Source organism: Musca vetustissima, unplaced genomic scaffold (genome assembly GCF_032173495.1).
Source record: "Musca vetustissima isolate MV318-11 ecotype Yass unplaced genomic scaffold, APGP_CSIRO_Mvet_v1 utg42572, whole genome shotgun sequence".
NCBI lineage: Eukaryota > Metazoa > Arthropoda > Insecta > Diptera > Muscidae > Musca > Musca vetustissima.
The window spans coordinates 85,978-111,513 of NW_026888761.1; the positions used below are offsets into that span (position 1 = coordinate 85,978).

The following is a 25,536-nucleotide window of genomic DNA, read 5'->3' on the forward strand; positions in this document are numbered from 1 at the left end:
TGACATAGGCCTGATAAAGATAATATGTTGTGCCAAGTTTTGCACAATTTTTCAAATTGGATCTGGGCTTGGTAAAGATATCCGTTGCAAAAATTTTGAAAATGTTGACCCTTTGTAGCAGAAACAATCTTGACATAGGCCTGATAAAGATAATAGGTTGTGACAAGTTTTATTAAAATCGGATAGTCAGTTTTAAGTTTTAGCACAATTTTGGCAATTTTGTGGGGGAGGACCAATAGGTCCCATCTTCAAACTTGATCTATTCTTGGTTATGATATTAGGTTGTGCAAAGTTTGGTTGAAATCGGGCATTCCATTCACCTAATATTAGGTTTATAAATATTGAAAATGTTGATCCTTTGTGGGGAAGGTATCAGAAGGAGTGGGACAATGGGTCCCATCTTCCTACTTGACATAGGCCTGAAAAACGTAATAGGTTGTGCAAAGTTTCGTTAAAAACGGATAGTCCGTTTTAATTTTAAGCACAATTTTGACCATTTTGTGGGGGAGGTATCAGAAGGAGTGTACCGATAATCCACATCTTCGAACTTAAACTATGGTTGAAAGAAACATTAAGATGTGCAAAGTTTTGATGAAATCGGTTATTCCCTTCGAGAGTTATCGTCGTGCGCACCAGCCAGCCAAACAGACAGATGGACAACGGACGGATGGACGGACATTTGTAAATCGACTCCAAATTTTCTGAAACGGATTTGGTCTAAAGAAACATGGGGCCTAAAACCAATATTTCGATAAGGCAAATTTGCACCGTATCAATGTGAATATACCCTCATTAGCCATAAGGCTGAGGGGATAAAATGATTTCCAAGAGACATTCTTTAAAAACCCAAACTTATTTTAGTGTGTTTAGTATTTAGCACTTAAAAGTGTTTAAAAAATATTCTTTAATAGTAATGGCTTTGAAAAAAAAATCAAACCCCACACCTTTTACAGTCATTAAAAATATTCTTAAAAAATCCACCATTTTCACGGAGCGTAAAATAATTTCTTTAAAAATCCATTGTGTGTTGGTCCTTAAAAAATGTTGTTTAAAATATCCAAGCCTTTGTAGGCCCTTAAAAACTATTCTTTAAAATATCCACACATTTGTAGGTCCTTAAAAATATCTTTAAAATATCCACGCCTTGTGTTGGTGCTTAAAAAAATATTCTTTAAAAAATCCACGCCTTTATAGTCCTTTAAAAATTCTGATAATAAATCTAAAAAATATTCCACGTAATAGAATATATATATATATATATATATATTTTTGTTCCCCGAATATTGTTTGCAAAAATATTATTAAATATTTAAATATTATTTATTCAATTATAAAAAAACAATATGCATCCCTTACATAATTACTTGCAACCAGCAGCACCTTAAGGCATTGTCATTAATTTATTTAATTGCCTTAAAAATATATATTTCGGCATATATTTTATTTGCATGTTGCCACCATGTTATTGTCGTACTGCTTGCCTTGCTGACTGGTAAAATTTATGGACAGCAGTATTTTTTACTCCATTCTACATTCAACAAATACGTAGCAGCCACATGCCTCCGGCTAGGCGAATGAAACCATCCATTGTGTTAAATATCATGCATTCAAACTAAATTGTCGGCAACATTTATCAGGTTGAATACACACGCCGAAGGACCGAATGCAGTAATGCATCGGTATTTCTTACCGAAAACCCTCTAGAGGTTGTCTTTGGCATTTCGTTACATTTCATTTGCGACGTTTAAATAAAATATAACAACAACAAATACAACAGCAATTGTTGATTTGCCTGCAGTCTTATCGCCAGATATGCATACATACATTTTAATTAAGTTAACACATTCCTCCTTTTCATCCTCCTTCTTCATCGTTTATATATGTAAATTCCAAAAGAACAAAAATTTGCTTCCGACTGACTTCCTAAAATATCTGATAATTAATTGATATTCTAAAGATAGTGAAAGAAAACGATAGAGTGGAAGTTGGAAAAAGAAGAAGCCAAGGAATGCTTTTGGAAACGTTTATCGTTTAGGGAGAAAGAAGTCGTTTTTGGTCTTTGTAAATAAATCACAATGCAACAAAATGCAGAAAATACATTGCAACAAATTCTCATGGGTGCAAACGGAAATAATTGTGTATTTCTTGGTTGAAAATTGTTTATATCAAACAAAACCAGTAAGGAAAGTAGTAAAGTCTGGCGGGGACGACTATATGATACCCTTCACCACTTTGGGTATATTCAACAGATGGAATCCTAACAGACGTCGCATTTTTGGAGGACCATTAACATTAAATTAAACATTTCATTGGTCACATATAGAGTTGATTCTTACAATGGACAAAATTATTTAAATAAATTTAAAGCAAAACATCGAAATCTAAACCGATTTCATCGAAACTTGTCACATGTTAGGTTACACTTATTTCAGTATGTTTTTTGCATCCAAATTTCGTGAAAATCGAAGTATATATAGGTACTTTGGTGCACCATTTACATAAAATCGCTATATCTAAAGCTGAACCGATTTTAACGAAATTTAACACACATCGTTCTAGGCTTAATTCAGAATGATATGCCAAATTTCGTGCAAATCGAAGGATATATAGGGACTTTGGTGCCCTATATACCTAATATCGGACGAAAATACATATGGGAGCTATATCTAAATCTGTACCGATTTTCACGAAATTTAACACACATCGTTCCAGAATTAATTCAATAGGCTGAGCCAAATTTTGTGCAAATCGAAGGATATATAGGACTTTGGTGCCCTATATACCTAAAATCGGACGAAAATATATATGACACTATATCTAAATCTGAACCGATTTTCAGGAAATTTAACACACGTCGTTCTAGGCTTAATTCAAAATGCAAATTTGCCAAATATATCGTGTAAATCGGACGAAAATATATATGGGAGCTATATATAAATCTGAACCGATTTTCACGAAACTTAACACACATCACTCCAGACTTAATTTAGTACGCTATGTCAAATTACGTGCAAATCGAAAGATATATAGGGACTTTGGTACACCATTTACATTAAATCGGATGGCAGAAAATATATCTTGAAATTTAACACAGCTATATCTAAAGCTGAACCGATTTTCAGGAAATTTAACACACGTCGTTCTATTTTTAATTCAGATTGCTATGCCAAATTTTGTGCAAATCAAAGGATATATAGGGACTTTGATGCAGCATTTACATTAAATCGGACGAAAAAATATATGGGAGCTATATCTAAATCTGAACCGATTTTCAGGAAATTTAACATACATCGTTCTAGAATTAATTCAGTATGCTGTGCCAAATTTCGTGCAAATCGAAGGATATATAGGGACTTTGGTGCACTATTTACCTAAAATCAGACGAAAATATATATGGGAGCTATATCTAAATCTGAACCAATTTTTCCCAATTTCAATAGGGTTGGTCCTTGACCCAAGTAAGTAAACTGTGTCAAATTTCATCCAAATCGGATCACAAATGCGACCTGTACTTTGTTAAAAAATACATGACAGACGGACATGCATAAATCGACTTAAAAAGTGATTCTATGCATATTCTCAAAAGGAACCATGTGTCAATCTCGTTTCCCTTTGCCTGTTACAAACATATGCACAAAGACATAATACCCTGTACCACAGTGTGGTGAAGGGTATAAAAAAATATAATAGTTGTAAAGGCTTAAACATGGTACATCTAGCTTTTATAATGCATAAAATAATAAACAATTAAGGTGGAATGAATATTTTATTTCAAGTACAATATATTGTATAAATCGGCGGAGTCTAAAGGATTTCGATAATCAAGGACAAATTCCAATATCGACACGTCCACGTGTTAAAGAAAAATCAATGAAAATTCGAATCCATTCCATGGAGATACCTTTGAGATAGGTGGAGTTCAAAGGGTCTGCAAGTTGCACGACGTGAGCATAAGCCACATTTTATTACAACGCCTAGAGTATACCAAGAAAATTATATAAAATAATAAAAAAAAATATAAAATGTCCTTTCATTAATAGCTGACCTCAGTCAACAGAACGGAATTCCTCTTCATTGTGAGCCTCTTTACAAAATATCTTCTGAAAGGCCAACATTCTTCAAAAAGGATTCCCATGAAATCCCCCAAAAAATATTGTTTCTTTATCAAATAAAATCTAACATTTGTTGTATTCTTTGATTTCATGTACAACAACCAAATACAATTGCCAAAGTTGGTTGCTTGTGACTCTTTTCGGAAGTGAATGCTACTATTTTTGCTCTTGAGTGCAATTGAAATTATTGAATGCCTCACTTCCTCCACAAATCTCTCTCTATACGCATACCAATTGCGATTTATTTATTTATATTTTTTATGAAACGTGTATTGAATTATAGATATATGTGTGTGTGTTTATATTTTATAAAAATACAATTACACCCACTCACTTCAATACTTGACTTTCGACTACACCCCTTTGCTACTTTTTCCTTCCCCTAAGAAGATCGAAAATATACAACAAGAAATCAACAAAACAGAAAGCAAATATAAATTGATTTTCAAATAAACGCTAACAAGCTTGTCGTAACGGAAATAAAGTATACGCTCGTTGTGACGGTATACCTTACACTGAATTTCCCGGGAAAAAACTTGGTGGCGATACAACAAAATTGGCGTGCTAAGAATTCTAACCATGATATGCAGGATGTATTAGACTACCATCTCTCTGTCACGTTTACTTTCTAACTTCATGTTATGTGCTGTGGCTTTGGGGCTATATTGTAGTTGTAGTTGTTGAAAGAAGTGTACAAGTCTTCAAGGACGAAATATAAAATCGTGCATCCACCATCACCTTGAACAATATTGGCTAGCTGTCCAGAGATTGGTTTTCATTTACCTGACATTCAATTCAAACATTTTAATTAAATTTTCTTCATGTTATTTCTCTCAATTGTGGTTGGGTGGCTGTGTTGCGTTGTGCTGTATTCGGTTCGGTTGTGGTGTTGATGACGACGACAACAACGATGATGTTGTTGTTGGCCCGTCAATAGTATTTAATTGTTGACTCAATTGCTGCCCATGCTGCTGCTGATTTTCCTGTTAATGTCATGTTGTGTAATGGCGTTGGTAATGGTGGTCACCACTGATTGTATGTCACTCTCTTATACGTTCCATTAAGTTTCCATTGACTCTAATAAACCTTTACTTTTAAGTGGAAACATTATTTTGTTCAGACCTTATACACACTTGAATGCAAATTGATTTATTTCACTTCATACGAAGCCATAGTTAATTGCTGGGCAGCATTTTTTGTGTGGGGCTAGCATGAAATTGTAAAGAAAATGAGAATAAATTAAACAAATAAATGTTAAAATTGTGCTAAATTATTGTGAAACGAAATCATTTATAAGAGTCTGCAAAGGCATTTTTGGAAACAATTATGGAAAAAATATCCAAATATAAGCGAATTAAATCTGTCTATGGGGACATGTAGATCTTAGTAGGTCTTAGATTTGATTTAAAATTATATTACTTAAAGGAGGCCTAAAAATCTTTATGCATAGTATGTCAGATCGATCGACTCATAGGTTCTCTTATATCGCCATAACTGTCTGACCAGTCAGTCTAGGTGTCAAAGAGGATATCCATTCATATATACCCTCAACGATGATTATGAAAATATCTGTATATTTTCTGTGGCGCATCTGGCAGTTATGAGAGAAAACATTGCCAGGAATCACATTAACTTGAGGAGCTTCTTATTTCACACTTCTGAGTTTGGCCTTCAAGCTTCCATACACAACTGGCATCCATACCCATATAAATTACCCAACGTTATTATTACCCAGTATATTCATTCTATAGGTAGAAGGCATTTCGGTTTAGTAGATCTTTATCCTTTATTAGGTGAACATTCAAAAATACCTAAAATTAAACTCCAAAATACCCACTAACAGACAGGGACATCATAGGGGGACGTTTTCGTGATAATCGGTATACGTTGAACATTTCATGCTACAATTTTCACACCTTTTTTGAACTCGAAAAATCGTAATTCATAATTACAGCCCCTTCGGTTGAAAATTGTGGGGTAAAATATTCAAAATGATTTATATGAGTCGTGAATTAAGCTGACAGAAGAGTATCGAATTTGATTAAAAATATGTTGAAAAAATAATTAAAATTTAAAAAAATATCCATAAAGTAGTAATAAATTGTATAGTCAGCATACTTTTTAAATATATCCCTCATATACCCTCAAAATCGTTTATGTAGACATGGCTTTAGAAAGCCTTTCTCAAAAACATTCTCAAAAGTCCTTTACCAGCCGAACTCCAATCAAAAATAGCATCGCCCTTCAAAAGCCCAGAAGGCCTTTTTTGATGATGGAATATTTTTTGAATGTCAATTTTGTGACAAAATACCTTTTAGAGGACTATGAAAAAAATAGAGTTTACATGTCTTCACCTCCTTCTTCATCTCCTTCAAATATACCCAAATATACCTATATAACAGAGCTCATATAAGCCCTTCAGACAGAAGGCAGTATGAAGAATAAGCTTTTAAAAATTTTCTATGGGTAGACAATTCTTCAACACCTTTTAAAATGCCTTTTATTGAAAAAAGTCCCGTAAAAATATATCCTATGGACCGATGACCCTTTAAAAGATCATTTCTTGACAGATTAACCCTTAAAGTTTCACCTATAGTCAGAAAACTCTTAAAAGGGTTCTTAATAGACAGCAGATTTTTTAAATAGTCATCTACAAACATCGCCCTTTAAAAGGTACTCTACGGTCATAAAAACATTTCAATATCTATCTATATTCGAGTCGAATGTCTAAAAGGCAGTTTGAAGGTCCTATATATGTCGAATACCCTTTAAAGGATTTTCTATATGCAGAATTTTCCTTAAAGAACCCTCTATAGGCCGAAGACGCAATAAAGGGACATCTGTACACAGAAAGATCTTCCATAGGTCGTAGACCAAAGGGTTTCTCTAAAGAGGTAAAACCTTTCAAGGGTATAATATATCCTTTAAAGGAGTTTCTATAAACGGAATATTTCTGAAAGATCCTTCTATAGGTCGAAGACCGATTAAATGAACCTCTATACATAGAAAGGTCTTTCATAAGCCATAGACTCTGTAAAGTGTTCATCTATAGAGAAAAGACCCTTTCAATGGTACTCTACGACCATTTCAAATGCCTTCTATAGACGGCTCTTTTTTCCTAGTAGGTCGGTTAGTGTAAGGGATCCTACATAGACAGTAGATCTCCAAAAAGGGGTTTTTGTAGATAATAAACATTTAAAATAGTGTACAATACACGGAGGATATAAGGGTCTCTTAAGAGTCCTTTATGCACATCAACTCTTTTAAAGGGCTATTTATAGACAACAGATCCTTAAAGAGATGCTATATGGAATCCGATTCTTCACAGATTACTTTACATATAAAAGACCCGTCTATATAAATTAATACTTTTATCTATAGAAGATAGAAGTCTAGTCTGCAAGCTTAAAACGCTTCGGGAAAAATCTGCTATAACATAACCCCAGAAATATCTTATACGATGTCCTGTCGATACGATATCAAATAACTGACCCAAGCTCTGTTATAAAATTTACAAATTTCAGAAATTCTAATTTCTCATTGGGTCCTATTGACCTGACATGATATTTTCCGTACTTTATAAGGTATTTTGATTCAAGAACATTTGTAGACATTTGTCTATAGACTTAGATCCGTAAAGCACCCTACATAACCATTTCTTTCATTATTCGACCAACGATGTTGCATTCTCTGAGGTTCCGCCAAACTAATTTCTCTATTGTAGGATATTTCGGTTTATTCTGAATATGAAATTGAGCTCTTCCCCCATATTTTATATGTTTTCCCCTTCTACTAGGTACATGTTTACCCTATATATGGGATATTGAATTTAAAATATGTATTTTTACAACTCATTATTAGGTTTTTCTACAGCAGATGGGTGTTCCGATTTTGTTGAATACCTATTTTATAATAAACTAGCGGGCCCGGCAAACGTTGTATTGCATAGCAATATTGTTGATGTATAATTCACATAACGATAGGCCAATAATAAGTTAGCTTTTTCTACCCTCCACGATTTGAGTTAGTGCTCTGAAATTGGAGGTGAGACACATTTCTGCGAAAAATTACCTATTTAGGTCCAAGTTTTGATATAGCAATACATACAGGTCTCGCCCCATTTTCAATACATTGACCTAATCTTCTCATAGAGTTGGCTATAATTTGGCATAACATCATCCCAGAAGTTATGCACTATATCTAAAGGTTCTTACTCCCGTTTTCCAATCTGAGTGTTATCGGTAGTTGGCATGTTCAATACGAATAGGTAACATCGGATGGAGGTTTTCGTACAACCATCAAATTAGATATTATGCTATTTTTCTAATTTTGCTGGTTTTTTGTCGGTTGTTCTCTTTACAGCTGAACTTAATGATAGAGTTTTGCAAAGAAAATATCTCGTATATTAGTTTTCTCTGTAATACACATTTTTGGTATGGGATATATGCGACGTGGTCTGTTTATAAGTTCAAAGATATTGAAAAACGATTAGGCATTTAACCACCTGATTTCATATTTCCCGTTGCATATAAACATTTCATTTACTTTAAGGAACAACATGTTCATATTATTATTTTCAAACATATTAATCTAGGGCATGGATCTTAGAATCCGAATATCCTGAATGGCCACGAACTCGATTCAGAATGTCTTCTGATTTTCCATCCTTGCATTGGTCCCAAAATGTACCTGTATTCTATGGAAAACGTGTACATACAATGATCGCGTGTGCATTCAATAATATACTTCTCAATTTCAATACAATGTCAATCCAATTTAAAAAAAAATTAAATATTTTGAAAAATTTTAATAAATGACAAATGTAGGCTTAAAGGAATGATACGCTACCAATTTTCGCTCAAAATACCTCAAAATAACAACTACGACGTGGTGCTTTCCATATAGCTCGATACTAAATTCACGGAAATGCAAATATGCTTCAAAATATTTTTTGCGATTTTCAAATTTTTCTCACCTTTTAAACCTTCCCTGAAGATTCACGAACACTTCAACATTCAACATTGCCGGCCCGGCAAACGTTGTCTTGCATAGCAATATTGTTGATGTATAATTCACATAACGATAGCCCAATATTAAATTATCTTTAAGATAGTGCTCTGAAATTGCGGTATTGGTATTGGTGAGGCACCCAACCATTGAGCTTATTTTTGAATCCAGCTTTGTGTGAATGGTTTAATTTTTAGCTCCTGGAAGATGTTACGACATGCCTGTAAAATTCGATCGTTCCACCGGTCTAATGGATTTCTTTTTCCCAAACCTAATATTAGGGATACTTATTGGGCAGAAATTCTCCCTAATTAGAATTTTCCATATTGACTCAAGTATTCGGATATCCCCATCTAACGGCATCCCTTAATATTCGGTATTTGGCTGCAATGTTATGTTCGCCCAAGCTTTCAAATATCCCCCATGTAATAGTAATCCACCTTTTTCGATACTGTGGGGGATTTTGGCACGTTTGGTTGTATATTTGGTAGAATGAATCGTACTGAAATTGTCAATATTGGTTAAATCTTTGAGGTACCCACAATAGTCGGTACTTTGAGGAGTTCGGTATTTTAGGGAGTGTTTCAGCCGAAGTGCTGTAATGTTTTATTTTGGATGAAGAAAACCTGTTTACAAAAAATTCTCAATATTGGTGCAAATTGGTCCGGGTAAGCCCATATAATGATATACATATAATGATATGGTCTTATTGTTCGGTATTTTCTCATGTGGTATTAGTATATATCCATACCCATTGTAGTATCCTATATCATTCATAACATATATCATTCCGTGATATTGAAAGGGTAAAACACATTTGCGGAAACATTTCTATTCAGGACCAAGTTTTGTATAGCTCCTACATACGGGTCCCGCACCATTTTCGGTTTTGTAAAGAATTTGACGGAATGGATGGATCATGGATTTGGCTTAATGCAATAAAAAGGCGCCATACATATTTCCTGTTTAATTTTCAGTATGTTGAAGTTCTTACCCCCCGTTTTCCAATCTACTACACATACTGTGTAACATAGTCCTCATATAAATGTCCCGGCCGATTTAACGAATCTACATATTAGGAAGTACAAAAGTTCGATCTTAACAACGATTTTTCATGGTATTAAATATATTGGTAGTTGACATATTGAGGTAACATGTCCATCTTTGTTATAACAAATGCTTTTTATAGTTGTTCTCTTTCAATATGAACTTAATTTTCTCTGTGATACACATATGCGATTAAAGACATTGACCAACGATTAGGCATATAACCACCATATAATGGTACATTTTAGGTACTTCAATAACAACATGTTCCTATTATTATTTTCAAGAAGAATAATCTAGGGCACGTGTCTTAGAATCAGAACTCTTTCTGAATCTTCAGATTTTCATCCTTGCATTTGTTCCAAAATGTACGTGAATTTTATGGAAAACGTGTACATACAATGATCGCGAATTCATCTCAATTATTGTTTTGCATTCTTAGAAAAAAAGTTTCGTTACAATGCCAATTGAATAAAATAAAATATTTTGAAAATTTTCAATATTTGACAAATGAATATTTTTTCTCATAGTATTGTTTTTCATAATATTTTTTTTCATAATATTTTTTCTTTTTTGCAAATTTTTCGCGATTTTTAAATTTTTCTCACCTTTTAAACCTTCCCTGAAGCTCTACGAATATTTTAAGACTAAGATAAGAAAAATCCGTTCAGCCGTTCGCGAGTTTTAGCGAGACTAACGAACAGCAATTCATTTTTATATATATAGATATACTGATAATTTCCAGTATTCTATTTGTAATTTTTTCATTCTCTAATTATATATTTTCTTATTTTATTTTAGATTGGTGCTTTAAAGGATTATTATCTCTTCCATCATAAACATGTCTCAAAGCGATCCCTTAGAACCAGTGATGAACACCATAAAGCCTTAAATTCGGAACCAGAGGTATGTTAAAAAAAATAAGTAAAACTATCTGTAAAATTCGACACCAAACATCATGGCTTTAAAAAATATTTAATTTATGTATTTTTTATTTCACTGGAACTTCTTCTAATTTTAAATTAACATACTGTTAGTTTTTGTTTAATAGAATTTTATAATTTATTTTTATAATAATTATTTCAAAATATTCAAACATAATCCCAGTTTATTATTTTTATAAAATATTGTAACACGTATTTAATGGGCATATTATGGCAGAAGACAACTAATGCTGTTGTTTCCCATCTCTCTATAGATTCCCTGATTTCATTTAATTTGTGGTTAACGATTTTTTTTATTTAAAAAAAAATACGTTCTACTTATATCCTATAATAAAATCGTGTACATTTGTTTCCTTTCAGGTCCGATGGATCCAACAACAACACGAGAAAATTCGTCAGAAACGTGATGGTTCCTATTCCTCGCTACCCGGTTATAGTCCCTATGATATATTACGTCAAACGACTGCTTTCGGTGGTAGTTTACCCTCGTTGCATGTAATGACCGGACCCGATACCGCGTATCGTAATGGGTTAACACGTGCTCCACGCATACAATATCGTGATGCTGGACCACATACAATTTTCCCTGATCCCTTGTTCAAGGAACAATGGTATTTGGTGAGTAAAGTATGTGTAAGAAATGATTTCTTTTCACTTGTTAACGTTCGTTCCCTTTTGGCTGGGGGTGATTGTTTTTGTTTGTGGTAGAGTCGAGAAGTAGTTTGGGATTAGATGAAATAAAATGGCGTAATATTCCCAAAAACAAAATGGTTTCCCCAAAATCCTGGTAAAATGATTTAACCTTATCAAATATTTACTAATAAATGGTATAATGGAAGAACATATATTTAATAAGTGATATAATATATTTTAAAGAGATAATAATGGGTTATAATGCTTGTAGTCATACAATAATATAATAAATTATAATTAGGCCGGACACAAAGGATAAACAAATAATTTTTAACATGAAAATTCATATATAGATGATTGAAAATGATTATATAGAAAACCGATCTAAACAAATATTTCATAATATGATTCAACGCTTTATTAATATTTTTAAAACATCATATAATATATTATAACCAATACTCCTACAAACGTCTATGTGTATTTAACAAAAATTGCAGTTCTCAATATAATGTTCCGAATTCGATTTTATAAATAAAGCAGCAGAGCAGTAAATCCTAATAAAAATTCCTAACTAGCAATTAATTAAGATGATCTAATATCGATTTATGCAATGTATTAACACTCAGTTATGAAATAAAAGTTATTATATCTAATAAAAAAAGGTTAATAAAAAGTAAAAACTAATTTTGTAAAAATTAACAAAAGTTGTCACTAAATTTAATTAGTAATTTCCGACCTCAGTCATACGCATTTGCATAGATAATGAAACATATTTTTTTAATTTCTTACCAAATGCTTAATCGAGCGATATTTATTATTACCATAAAGAATTATTTAAATAATGTTTTATTAAAAAATGATGATAATAATGTTGTACATTGGTCTATACCTTCCCAGCTTCATGTTACAAAAAAATACTTATTTATTATTTAAATATTTATGTTTAAAATTAACATTAAAATTTTGAAGAAAAAATCTCTGGGGTTATCTGGGTTAATATTGGGATCGCAACATGTCCCAATTAAAATGATCAATTTTGTTCCTGTTTTTGCGATATCATCACCAATTTAACGGTACATCCCCAAGGAGTATGAGCGCGTTTACCAATTAAATTGAATATAATTTTATATTTGATATTCTCATTGGGTAGAGCATATTTCTACCAACAATTATCAATATTACACCATGTTTCGCATACCCGCCTAATTCGGTATTTTGAAGGGTTTGAATAGCATTTTCAGCCAAATTGGGTTTAATTTAATATTTTGGGTTCTATATCAAAATATGTTCGTATAGATAGACCTCATATAAATTGACCCATAATTTTTGATATTTTGAGAATTTCGGTATTTTCAAGTCCAAAATTTCCAACCGTGTTTGATATTTCGTTTTCTCCTGGTTGCAATTTGTCATGGAATAGCTACCATATAAATGTTCCGATCGATTTTAGATATTTTGAATATGCAGCTCATGATGAGGGGCAAAAAAAATCGATCGGGTCTTATCTAAACTACGTTTTTACTTGTTGCTCTTCAAAAGAGTAAGCAAATCCTACGATAAAGGGTTTGTTTATACATAATATATTAGGTTGGGGAAAAGAAATCCATTATTTTTATATGAACTATAGGACTTTATTTAACATGCTTCGGAATTGGCGATTTGGTTGTATGATTTGTTGTCATTTTAAAGGTAACTTCATAATGAGCCTCTCATAGAATTGCTGCTCTCTATTTGCAAAAAAAAAAAAAAAAAACTTTGGTAGTCGATTTTCACTACCCTCTTTAGATAAAAATTTTTTATCATTAACACTAGATTGCCGAAGGCAGTCATTTTGACTGTTTTTCAATTTCAAGTACAAAAACAATTGTGTATATTATGACCCAGCTTTTTAAAATTAGGTGACTTTTTGTACCACATAGAACTACGGTAGCTGCTTCCTCCCTCTATTAATCATAGTAGCTGCTTCTTTCATTCCCCGTATTCACATGTGCTATACCTATATTGCCTAAAAGCGGTCATTTTGACCTTTTGTGAAATATTGAATAATCAAACTACTTTTATTATTGTATAAAGTAAATTTCTTATATGACCAGATCAGTACAACAACATCGAAACCCGTTTGCTACTCTAGAAACACAAACGAACATACAAATCGGGAAAAATTAATTTTATATTTTCAGTCGATTTCACTTTCAGAGTAAAGACTTCCTTTTTTTCGAACATTTTGTCCGCGCTCTTATTTTTCAAAAGGGGAAACTCGAGAGCCCTACCACCGAAAACAAATAATAACAACGTTTTGTATGATTGTAAATAATGTAAAAAATAGTAAAAAATTAGTTTAAAAAAATTTCTTTACACAATAAAAATTCTTTCAGAATGAGGTCATTTTGACCGATTTTAGGCAATATAGGTATATACAAAATGCCCGTCTTTCTAGTGTTAAAGAAATTTTGCAATGCATGAAAAATATGAAAATCGATTGGTGGCAAGTCCGGACTGCATGGCGGATGCATTAAAACTTCCCAACCAAGCTCCCGAAGTCTCTCATCTCCATTCATTTCATCATCCCTTTAGTATCTCATTCCGTTTGGCCAAGGCTTCGCAGATGGAAATTCGATGCATCCTTTTTCCTGTTAATTGGTGTGGCACCCAAATATGGAGCTTCTTTTTGAATCCAGCTTTGTGTAAATGGTTTAAAACAGTTTTATGGTCGATTTTTAGCTCCTGGGTGATGTTACGACTGCTAAGATGCCGGTCAACCTCGATCATTTCTCCGATTTTATCTACATTTTCGACGTTTCCCCAACCTAATATATGTGAGTTTGAAGATGAGTTCCAATCTTTTGAGGTATGAATGGAGCAACGTGCGTGGGCAACGTTTTGGATTGTCCTCTCTTGGTCTTTTTTTCAATTTCTCTGCAATTTCTGCAAACAAATTATGGTAACCATTTTTTTCTGCGTTTTTTGAGTCCTACATGACCAGTTTTGCGAAAAAAACATGACAATTTGCTTAAAATATCTTCTTCCACGAACATCATTCATTGGACTTGTCCTCACTGCCGATTTCAGCTTGGCTTCGGAATAATCCGTTTAGTTCCATGATTTGTCATCTACGATTGAAACAACTTCGGCAGAAGTCAATGAGAGTCAAGTAAGGTCTGTATGGTACCATCGTATTTGGATAATTGGGATCAGTGAATAGTAGAAACCGTTATTATGTATTATCATTAGTAATTTTTTATATGCGGATTTTTTCAAGAATTTTTCTCTACCATCTGTAGATTTAAGTGCGAATTTGTTAAATAATTTTTTATATGAGGATATTTTTATAATGACGCCTATAAAATCATGTTTCCAATGTTTTTAACAAATATATTAAGACTTTAACATATTCATAGCATTTCAAAATATGTTTCACCTTCCAATCATCAGAGTCAATAAATAGATATGTAAATATGAATTTTAAATGTACTTACACATGAAACCTCTAAAATTTGTTGTGTCATTTCCCTCACCCTCCCATAACTTCGAATTTCTATGACTTTTCCCAACAAAATGGTAAATGCTGTCGTCCACCACAAACATATGTTCTGTTCATATTTATAGTTGTATCCTTATGATACCTAAGGATATTTCCAGTTAACCATATGAAAACATAAGTTGTAAGTTGTATGCGGTTTTCGAGTTACAGAAACTTGTAAACTTGTGTGTGTGGTATTTAAATGGAATTTCCGGGTTTTCCCAGAATGCATAAAACAGGTATGAAAAATTGTCAAAACTATTTATAGTTGTCAACAAGAGTATTAAATGCTGTCATTAGACTTTTGTTTAGAAAGCATTTGGTTTGTTAAAATTACATATGTATAAGAAGTAACCACTTAAGTCAAATATGTGTTGTGTTGTAAACTATGATGGCGATAATGGATGGACACTTACATGTGTAAACATACATGGATTTCTTTCCTTTAAATCTCCTTGAAAGAAGTAAAATTGTGTCTTTTCCATAACTACAATTTAGGAAGAGGATTTCTCGTTATATCTTGATTTTAAATATATCGAATTGAGTTCATTTATTTTAATAAAATAAATAATTGACATCTTTGGGAGAAAAATCTGCAAATATAAGCTCCACCTTGAGTTTGGTCAATACAAAAACGTGAACTTTTTAAAGAATTTTTTTTCAACCACATATTGAACCATATGTGTGGATTTTTAAAATATTTTTTCAACCACCTTCTGAACCATAAGCGTGGATATTTTAAATAATTGTTTTTTGAACCATAAGCGTGGATTTTTTTAATAATTTTTTCAATCACCTATTTACCCATAAGCTTGGATTTTTTAAATAATTTTTTCAACCACCTATTTACCCATAAGCTTGGATTTTTTAAATAATTTGTTTCAACCACCTTCTGAACGTGGATTTTTAAAGAAATTTTTTCAACCACCTAAGCGTGGACGTGACGTGGATTTTTAAAGAATAAGCGTGGATAATAAGCGTGGATTTTTTAAGACCCATAATTTAGATATATATATATATATATATATATATATTTTTTTTTTTTCGAACCACCTATTGACCCATAAGCGTGGATTTTTTAAATATTTTTTTTTTTTCAACCACCTATTGACCCATAAGCGTGGATTTTTTAAATATTTTTTTTTTCAACCACCTATTGACCCATAAGCGTGGATTTTTTAAATATTTTTTTTTTTTCAACCACCTATTGACCCATAAGCGTGGATTTTTTAAATAATTTTTTCAACCACCTATTGACCCATAAGTGTGAATTTTTTAAAGAATTTTTTTTCAACCATCTATTGACCTATAAGCGTGGATTTTTTAAAGAAATTTTCTCATCCACCTAGTGACCCATAAGCGTGGATTTTTTAAATAATTTTTTTCAACCACCAACCACAAATACTTCGACATGACTGAACTCAACGATGTGTTTACTTGTTTGGTTTCCCTTTTTTGTCCTGCAGAACCTTATTACGATTCTACCTATTTTTATAAAGAAATTTATATTTCTTCTTTCAAAATTACTCAGCCAAAAAATTACAAGACCTGCAATTAATATTCATCTAGTTCATATTTTGTTTGTAATTAATGTTTGTATCCTTTTAAATTTATTCATGCGTAATCTGTGGATTATTAAGTAGACCAGCAGCTAATCTAAAGATCTTTGAACTGCTAAAGATTATTTCTCTTCATTTTTGTTTTTCTCGCACCCAACTGTCATTAAAATCTTGACACATTAAGTCCATAAGCTTTCATTAAATTAGCTGATGTCTGATGGCACTTTTTTGATTTACATAATTGTGTCAATTACGACTTTTGTGACACCAAAGTTTCTCGAATAATTCTATCTTAAAGTTCAGACACCCAAGTCCCAAGGGACTGAACTTAGTTATGCACAAGAAACATTTCTGAAGAAAAAATAAAAATCATTAAATGTCCTTTGCAACACAGACAGACGGCTGTCAATCCTTTTTGCAACATATTTTTTCTTTTTGATTTTCTTCATGTTTATCACTTGTATACGTGCACCCACCCATCCATCCATGCAACCATTGCGCGAATGAATCAGAAGCAGCTGAAAAAGATACGCCACACTTAAATGTTAAAAACGAAAACAAATCTTAATTAGCCAAAGGAACACAGCCAAAAAGGAAATGACGGAAATAACCTAAAAAACAAACAAAACAACTACAAAACAACTACGACGAAAAAAAAATCAAACAAAAAAATGCAAGCAGGAAACATGACTTGCAAAGGGGACACAGAGAGGAAACCGAATAAAGACATCGCATCGCAGACATCTTTTAAATAATAAATTATACTTGAAATTTTATTTTGCTAGTTGTTTTTTTTTTCTTCTTTTTCATACCAAATATGGATTCTGTTAGCTGGGGGTTTGTTGTCTCCTTTGTGTCCTAGTTTACAATTTGGCTTCGGCTTGTGTAAAAGTAATTAAAACATATTAGCCAAAGAAAACACCAAAATAAACCAGTCAAACAAACAAATAAAAAACGCAAAAAACCAACACAACTTTGCCAACTCAAAAGCGAAATGAACACCACCACTAACTAACATCAACCCCAACCAAGGAACCAACCGAACCGCCAACGGAAACGGAAATGTACGGAACAAGTATAAACCACAAAGGAAAATAAAAAGAGAAACACACTACGTAAAATTGAGGTTATACATAGTTGTGTACAAGAAATTAGTTATATAAATGTCAAAGTGGGTAGAGGTTCACCAGCGTGGGGGACAATGTAATTTTTCAGGGCTACACAAATCTGCGAATGTAATGTACAAAATAATATCAGAGGAGATTTTATTTCCAAAGTAATTTTTTAATATGTTTTAAGGAAAAGTCGTAAATAAATTAAATTGAAACGTCATTGGTTTGCATTTTATGGTCGGTTTCGATCAATTCAGCTGAATTTTAATGGTTCCATTCATTTGGATTTGCAAACCACCGACAATGATCATTACCGCAACGAATACCCTACCCAAGCAAAGCTATAAAGAATAAATGTTTTGTAATTTTTCACACGAAAAACCTGCGAAATTTTGATCAGTTTCCTTCCCTGTGTAAAATTGCATGATTCTGGTAACTTTTCCCATATTAACATTAATCTATGAAATCAAAATTTTATATATTCTCTCTCTATATATAATTTTTCGAAGGTAATATAAAGGTCCTTTCTTTAATATCCAATGTTCCTGGGAGAAACACGATCTTCCATAATGTATCTTCCTTCCTTCCTAAATACCAAATTACAGCGAATTTGGTAAAAAAAAACGCGCTCAAACCCAATACCAAAAATTGGAGGGATATAAGGGATATGCGGGCTATCAGAAAAAATGGACCTATATTTATAATTTTGAGAGCAGATCTGTAATACCAATAAAAACTCAGAAAAATTGGACCGATATTTATAATTATACCCTTCACCACACTGTGGTACAGGGTATTATATATCTTTGTGCATATGTTTGTAACATGCAAAAGGAATCGAGAATTGAGAATATGCATAGAATCACTTTCTAAGTCGATTTACGCATGTTCGTCTTTCCGTCCGCCCGTCCATGTATTTTTGTGAACAAAGTACAGGTTGCATTTATGATTCGAAATCAAACGAAATTTGGAACAGCTCATTTATTTGGCCCAATGACGAACCCTATTGAAATTGAAAAAATCGGTTCAGATTTAGATATAGCTCCATATAGCGTCCGATTTTATGTAAATGGAGCACCATACTGCCAATATTGGTCCGATTGAGGCAAAATTTTTCAGAGTACTGAATTAGGTCTAGATTGATGTGTGTCAAGTTTTGTTGAAATCGGTTTAGATTTAGATATAGCTACCATATATAGTTTCGTCCGATTTTATGGAAATGGAGCACCATACTGCCAATATTGGTCCGATTGAGACAAACTTTTACACAGAGCACTGAATTAGGTTTAGATTGATGTATGGGAAGTTTCGCTGGAATCGGTTCAGATTTAGATATAGCTCTCATATATTGTTTCGTACGGTTTTGTGTAAATGGGGCACCAAAGAGTCAAATTTAGGCCGATTGCGACAAAATTTTGCACATGGTATTGAATTAGGTCCACATTTACATATGCGAAGTTTCGCTGGAATCGGTTCAGATTTCGATATAGCTCTCATATATAGTTTCGTCCGATTTTATGTATATGGGGCACCAAAGAGTAAAATTTAGGCCGATTTAGACAAAATTTAGCATAGCGTATTGAAGTTACTACAGGTTGACATCCGTATTGAAATTACTGCTGGTTGACGTCCGCGAAATTTTGTGGAAATTCAGATTTTGATATAGCTCCCATCCATATATATGTATATTCGTCCAATTTTATGTAAATGTTGCACAGCGGACTGGATTAGGTCTGGATTACGAAGTTTTATTGGGATCGGTTCAGATTTAGATATAGCTCCCATATAAAGTTTTGTCCTATTTTATGTTAATGGAGCATTGACATTAAGTTTTTCATAAATTTCAGATTGGTATGTGTATGGGTTGTTTTAATTTAGTTCAAATATCTATGTACGCAGTTAATTTCGTCCGATTCCATTTCAGTGGTCCTCCAAAGACGCTATGTCTATTCTATCAAATGGATGTTGTACATATGAGCATCTCTTTTATGTACCCAAAGTGGTGAAGGGTATCATATAGTCGGCCCCGCCCGACTTTTGAACTTTCCTTACTGGTTTTATAGGAAAAATTTGGTACCTAATAAGAACCCATTATAACAATTCTCAGCGAATTTGGTTGAAAACCGCTTTCAAAATCCCAAAATATCCAAATTTCGGGGGTATCGTTATATTCGTATAAGGGCTACCAGAAAAAGTTGACCTATGTTTATAATTTTAAGTGGAGAAATTTTGTACCCAATAAGAACGCTATGTACCAAATTTCAGCGAATTCGATTGAAAAGCAAGGTCAAGAACCCCAAAATACCGAAAATTGTGGCGTACCCTGTACAGGTAAAGTCCCCGTATTTAGTTATTCTCTCATTGCTGTAGATTACCAAGACATTACGTATTTTGAATGTTCGATCCGTCGAACTTAACAACATTTTTACTTTTTCGTCGTAATCTCTACAATCCTTGTTCACTTTATCTTTTCTACCGCATCACTCGCCTGACATTCGACTCGAATATCGGAAATCTATCGCTTTCCGAATCGAATATTGGATTTGAGCCCCTTCAGTCTCAGATGATTGGGTCGACAGCCCCTATAGACTAAGAACGTTAGTTCTAACCTTTCCTCGCTCAAATCCAATTAGATGTGTGTTTGTAGCTACATCCTTCACTACTAATGCCAAGGCACCCACATCTGTTGGGACTGTTTGCTTACGATCGCTAAATGGCGACGGCCTGTGAAACATTGGTAAATCAACAACATTTATTAAACAAATATCAACATGTTTCCCCATATTCAATATTTGACTTCAAACAAACAATTTGTAATTTTTCATATTGAACCCAGTCATCCGTTCGGGAGATTTGTATAAAAAATGTGACTGGCTAGGAACTCAGATAAAAATAAACTGATTCCCTAAACATAGATTGATCGTCATTTATACCGTATTCCGTTTGAGAGGCACTTTTTTGCTTCTTATAAAGTCTCTTGAAACGATCTGGTTATTTTATACATTATTTCATTTACACGAAAAAAAACATCGTAAAATTTTATTCATATGTATTTGTGTTATGATATTATAAAATTTTTAACTAATATTTAAAGATAAAATTTACTTATTTATTAAATCCCTTCAAATTCACTAAGTAAATTTGATAATTTAATTTCGTTATAATATTTTCCATTAAGGGATAATTTTACATAATTTTTATTCAATATTTTCATATCAATTACATTATCGAAATTTCAAACATAAGATGCCATATGTGAATTTAATATTGACGTTAGTATAAACCATATTTATTTTACATGCGTTCATTTTGTATTGTAATTAATAGGAGGAAAATTGAAATTGAAAAAAAAAATACAAATTAAATTAAAAATACACAATTACGTTATTATATTGCCCACATCTGCCTCAAATGCACCCAATCAACCACCCATGTTGGCACTCTCCTAGTATTGTATTGTTTGTATTGTATGGTAGCCAATTTGGAGAATACAACAAATATTTCCCATATATAAAATAAAATAAATATAAAATGGATATTGTAATTTTTACGGATAAAATAGTTTTATTATATCTACATATACGAATATGTGTACTTTTTTCTCTCACTCATTAAATATTTGTTTTTTCTCTCTCCCTCCCTCTTTTTCTTTTTCCAAACATCTCTTTATGTGCTGCTGTACGCCTGCCATTATTCACATTCAATTTAATTTATTAATGTTCAATAACATGGAACACAACAAAAACAACACCATCATTGGCTATATTACTGCCACATCAACAACTTTTACAACTATACGTCTCGATATTATTACGGCTGCCGATATTTTGATACTCTCTTCTATTCTTTTCACACGGATTCTGTTGAATTATTTTTGTTTGTGTCTGGACTGGTCTGGATGGATGGACAATAAATGCTGCCCGACGCTGTTACCAAAATTGTTGTTGTGTGTATTTGAACTCTATTGGTATTTGCTACAACTGAATGGCTTCAAACATGGTTCTGGTGGAAAAACGAAAACTACAACTAACCATCGCGAACCCAACCACTGCCGCCACCATTGCCAACAACATCAAAATCCAATCACCAAAATACTATTTTTTTGTTCTCCATTGCAAAAAAAATGTTTGGCTTCATTCATTCGTCCGAAATAAACAAACAGAATGGTGGCGCCAAAGACGGTTTGGATATGAATATTGGACCCGCTTGGCAAAAAGGTTATACGGGCAAGGGTGTTGTTGTCTCCATATTGGACGATGGCATACAGAAGAATCATCCTGACCTTGCACAAAACTATGTAAGTACCGAGCAACAACAACTAGTTTTATTTTAATTGTAGTTAATTGTAAGTGGAATTTGATGTAGAAATACACGGGGGAAGAAGAAAAACAATATTGGTAGATAGAATAATTTACTCTGAATTTAATTTGTGCTTTATTTAGTTCATGAAACTATGTAGATGAGGGGAAAGGGTTTTTATTATGTTTTTATTTATACGAAATTTAAATATTTTTAAAATGTTGACCCTTTGTGGCGAATTTACAGAAGTAGTACACTGATGGGTTCCATCTTCGACTTTGATCATGATTTGGTAAAAAAATTAATGAATATTTTTTTAAAGACTAGCAGAGGACTTGATTTATTAACGAATATTTTTTGCATGGAATATAAGAGGCGTGGATTTATTAAAGAATATTTTTCAAGGACTATAAGAGGCGTGGATTTATTAAAAAATATTTTTCAAGGACTATGAGAGGCGTGGATTTATTAAAAAATATTTTTCAAGGACTATGAGAGGCGTGGATTTATTAAAGATTGTTTTTACAATGACTATAATAGGCGTGGAATTATTAAAGATTATTTTTACAATGACTATAAGAGACGTGGACTATGAGAGGATTGGATTTATTAGAGAATATTTTTTCAAGGACTATAAGAGGCGTGGTCTATGAGAGGATTGGATTTATTAGAGAATATTTTTCCAAGGACTATAAGAGGCGTGGACTATGAGAGCATGGATTTATTAGAGAATATTTTTCCAAGGACTATAACAGGCGTGGACTATTAGAGGATTGGATTTATTAGAGAATATTTTTTCAAGGACTATAACAGGCGTGGACTATAAGAGGATTGGATTCATTAGAGAATATTTTTTTAAGGACTATAAGAGGCGTGGACTATTAGAGGTTTGGATTTATTAAAGAACAGTTTTTGAAGGACTATAAGAGGCGTGCATTTATTAAAGAATATTTTTCAAGGGCCAACTGAGGGGTGCATTTATTAAAGAATATTTTTTCAAGGACTATAAGAGGCGTGCATTTATTAAAGAATATTTTTTAAGGACTATAAGAAGCGTGCATTTATTAAAGATAATTTTTTAAGGACTATAAGAGGCGTGCATTTATTAAAGATTATTTTTACAATGACCATAAGAGACGTGGACTATAAGAGGATTGGATTTATTAGAGAATATTTTTCCAATAATTATAAGAGGCGTGGACTATGAGAGGCTTGGATTTATTAGAGAATATTTTTTCAAGGACTATAAGAGGCGTGGACTATGAGAGCATTGGATTTATTAGAGAATATTTTTCCAAGGACTATAACAGGCGTGGACTATTAGATGATTGGATTTATTAGAGAATATTTTTCAAGGGCCAACTGAGGCGTGGATTTATTAGAGAATATTTTTCAAGGGCCAACTGAGGCTTGGATTTATTAAAGAATATTTTTCAAGGGCCAACTGAGGCGTGCATTTATTAAAGAATATTTTTTAAGGTCTATAAGAGGCGCCAGGACTGAGGCGTGCATTTATTAAAGAATATTTTTCAAGGGCTAACTGAGGCGTGGATTTATTAAAGATTATTTTTCAAGGGCCAACTGAGGCGTGGATTTATTCAAGAATATTTTTCCAGGTCCAAAAGAGGCGTGGATTTATTAGAGAATATTTTTCCAGGTCCAAAAGAGGCGTGGATTTATTAGAGAATATTTTTCAAGGACTATCACAGGCGTGGACTATGAGAGCATTGGATTTATTAGAGAATATTATTTCAAGGACTATAACAGGCGTGGACTATTAGAGGATTGGATTTATTAGAGAATATTTATTCAAGGACTATAACAGGCGTGGACTATAAGAGGATTGGATTTATTAGAGAATATTTTTTAAGGAATATAAGAAGCGTGGACTATTAGAGGCTTGGATTTATTAGAGAATATTTTTTCAAGGACTACAAGAGGCGTGGACAATGAGAGGATTGGATTTATTAGAGAATATTTTTTAAGGACTATAACAGGCGTGGACTATAAGAGGATTGGATTTATTTGAGAATATTTTTTAAGGATTATAAGAGGCGTGGACTATAAGAGGCTTGGATTTATTAAAGAATATTTTTCAAGGGCCAACTGAGGCGTAGATTTATTAAAGAATATTTTTTCAGGGCCTATAAGAGGCGTAGATTTATTAAAGAATATTTTTTCAGGGCCTATAAGAGGCGTAGATTTATTAAAGAATATTTTTTAAGCCCTATAAGAGGCGTAGATTTATTAAAGAATAGTTTTTAAGCCCTATAAGAGGCGTCGATTTATTAAAGAATATTTGTTCAAGCCCTATATTAAAGAATATTTTTTTAGGATATTTTTCAAGGCCTATAAGTGGCGTAGATATTTAAAAGAAAAATTTTTTTCAGCCACTTTAAAGTATATAAAAAAATATTTTTCAAGGCCTATAAGTGGCGTAGATATTTAAAAGAAAAAATTTTTCAGCCACTTAAATTAGATATTGGAAAAAATTTCAAGCTCTACGAGAGGCGTGGATTCTTAGAAAATATATATTTTCAAGCACTATAAGAGGGGTAATCTTAAAAAAAAATATTTTTATAAGGACAGTAACAGGTGAACATTATCTAAGGAATATTTTTATAATGACTATAATAGCCGTAAGAGGCGAACATTTTCTAAGGAATATTTTTATAAGGGGTAGATCCTTTAAAGAATATTTTTTTCACTTTGCTTAGATGTAACATTAAGCTGCAGCCACTAACAGTTATTTGCCGTACCATCGTTCAAAATTACCCTGATGTCACAATTGAATAGACTAGGTAGCTAAATAAATTGCCATGATAATAAATTCAATAATAATATCTCGCTATTAAAAAAAATATGTTTATATAATTATATTAAAATAAATTCAAAATACTTCAAATTCAAATTACTTCACATTCCTTTAAGGAATAAAAAATGAAACGAAAAAAGGAAACGACAAATCTCCATTTTATTATCAATTGCTACAAAATCCTCAAGTAATCCTCTCAATGTCCAGTAAAACATAATAAAAAAATACAAATTATTAAAAAGAAGTAAATAGAAAAAATAAACACAAAATAAAATATCAACATGAGAATTTCGTATAATATCGATGCTTATGTCAATTGATGTTGAACAATACACCCGATACTATTACAATCAGTCTACTTCTGTTTCCTTATTGCCAGAGCAATGTTTTGTTGAAATCTAAATTTTTTCTTAAAGTTTTCAACAAGAGTAAAAATTTGCTTCCTTCCTGTTTTATTTGTCCAGTCTTCTTTCGGTATTTCTATT

General features: G+C 32.5%; 1 protein-coding gene across 1 annotated transcript in view; it reads left to right on the forward strand.

Annotated features, from left to right (window-relative positions):
* The window catches only part of LOC133336593 (furin-like protease 2), a gene marked incomplete at its 3' end in the record, with an annotated part of 57,334 nt that extends 35,100 nt beyond the window's left edge, over positions 1-22,234 (forward strand). The window contains exons 3-5 of the mRNA XM_061544874.1: positions 10,968-11,072; positions 11,471-11,728; positions 22,100-22,234. Coding sequence (XP_061400858.1) covers positions 10,968-11,072; positions 11,471-11,728; positions 22,100-22,234 — 498 coding nt within the window. The remainder of the gene's footprint in view (positions 1-10,967; positions 11,073-11,470; positions 11,729-22,099) is intronic.
* Between the last annotated feature and the right edge of the window lie 3,302 nt (positions 22,235-25,536).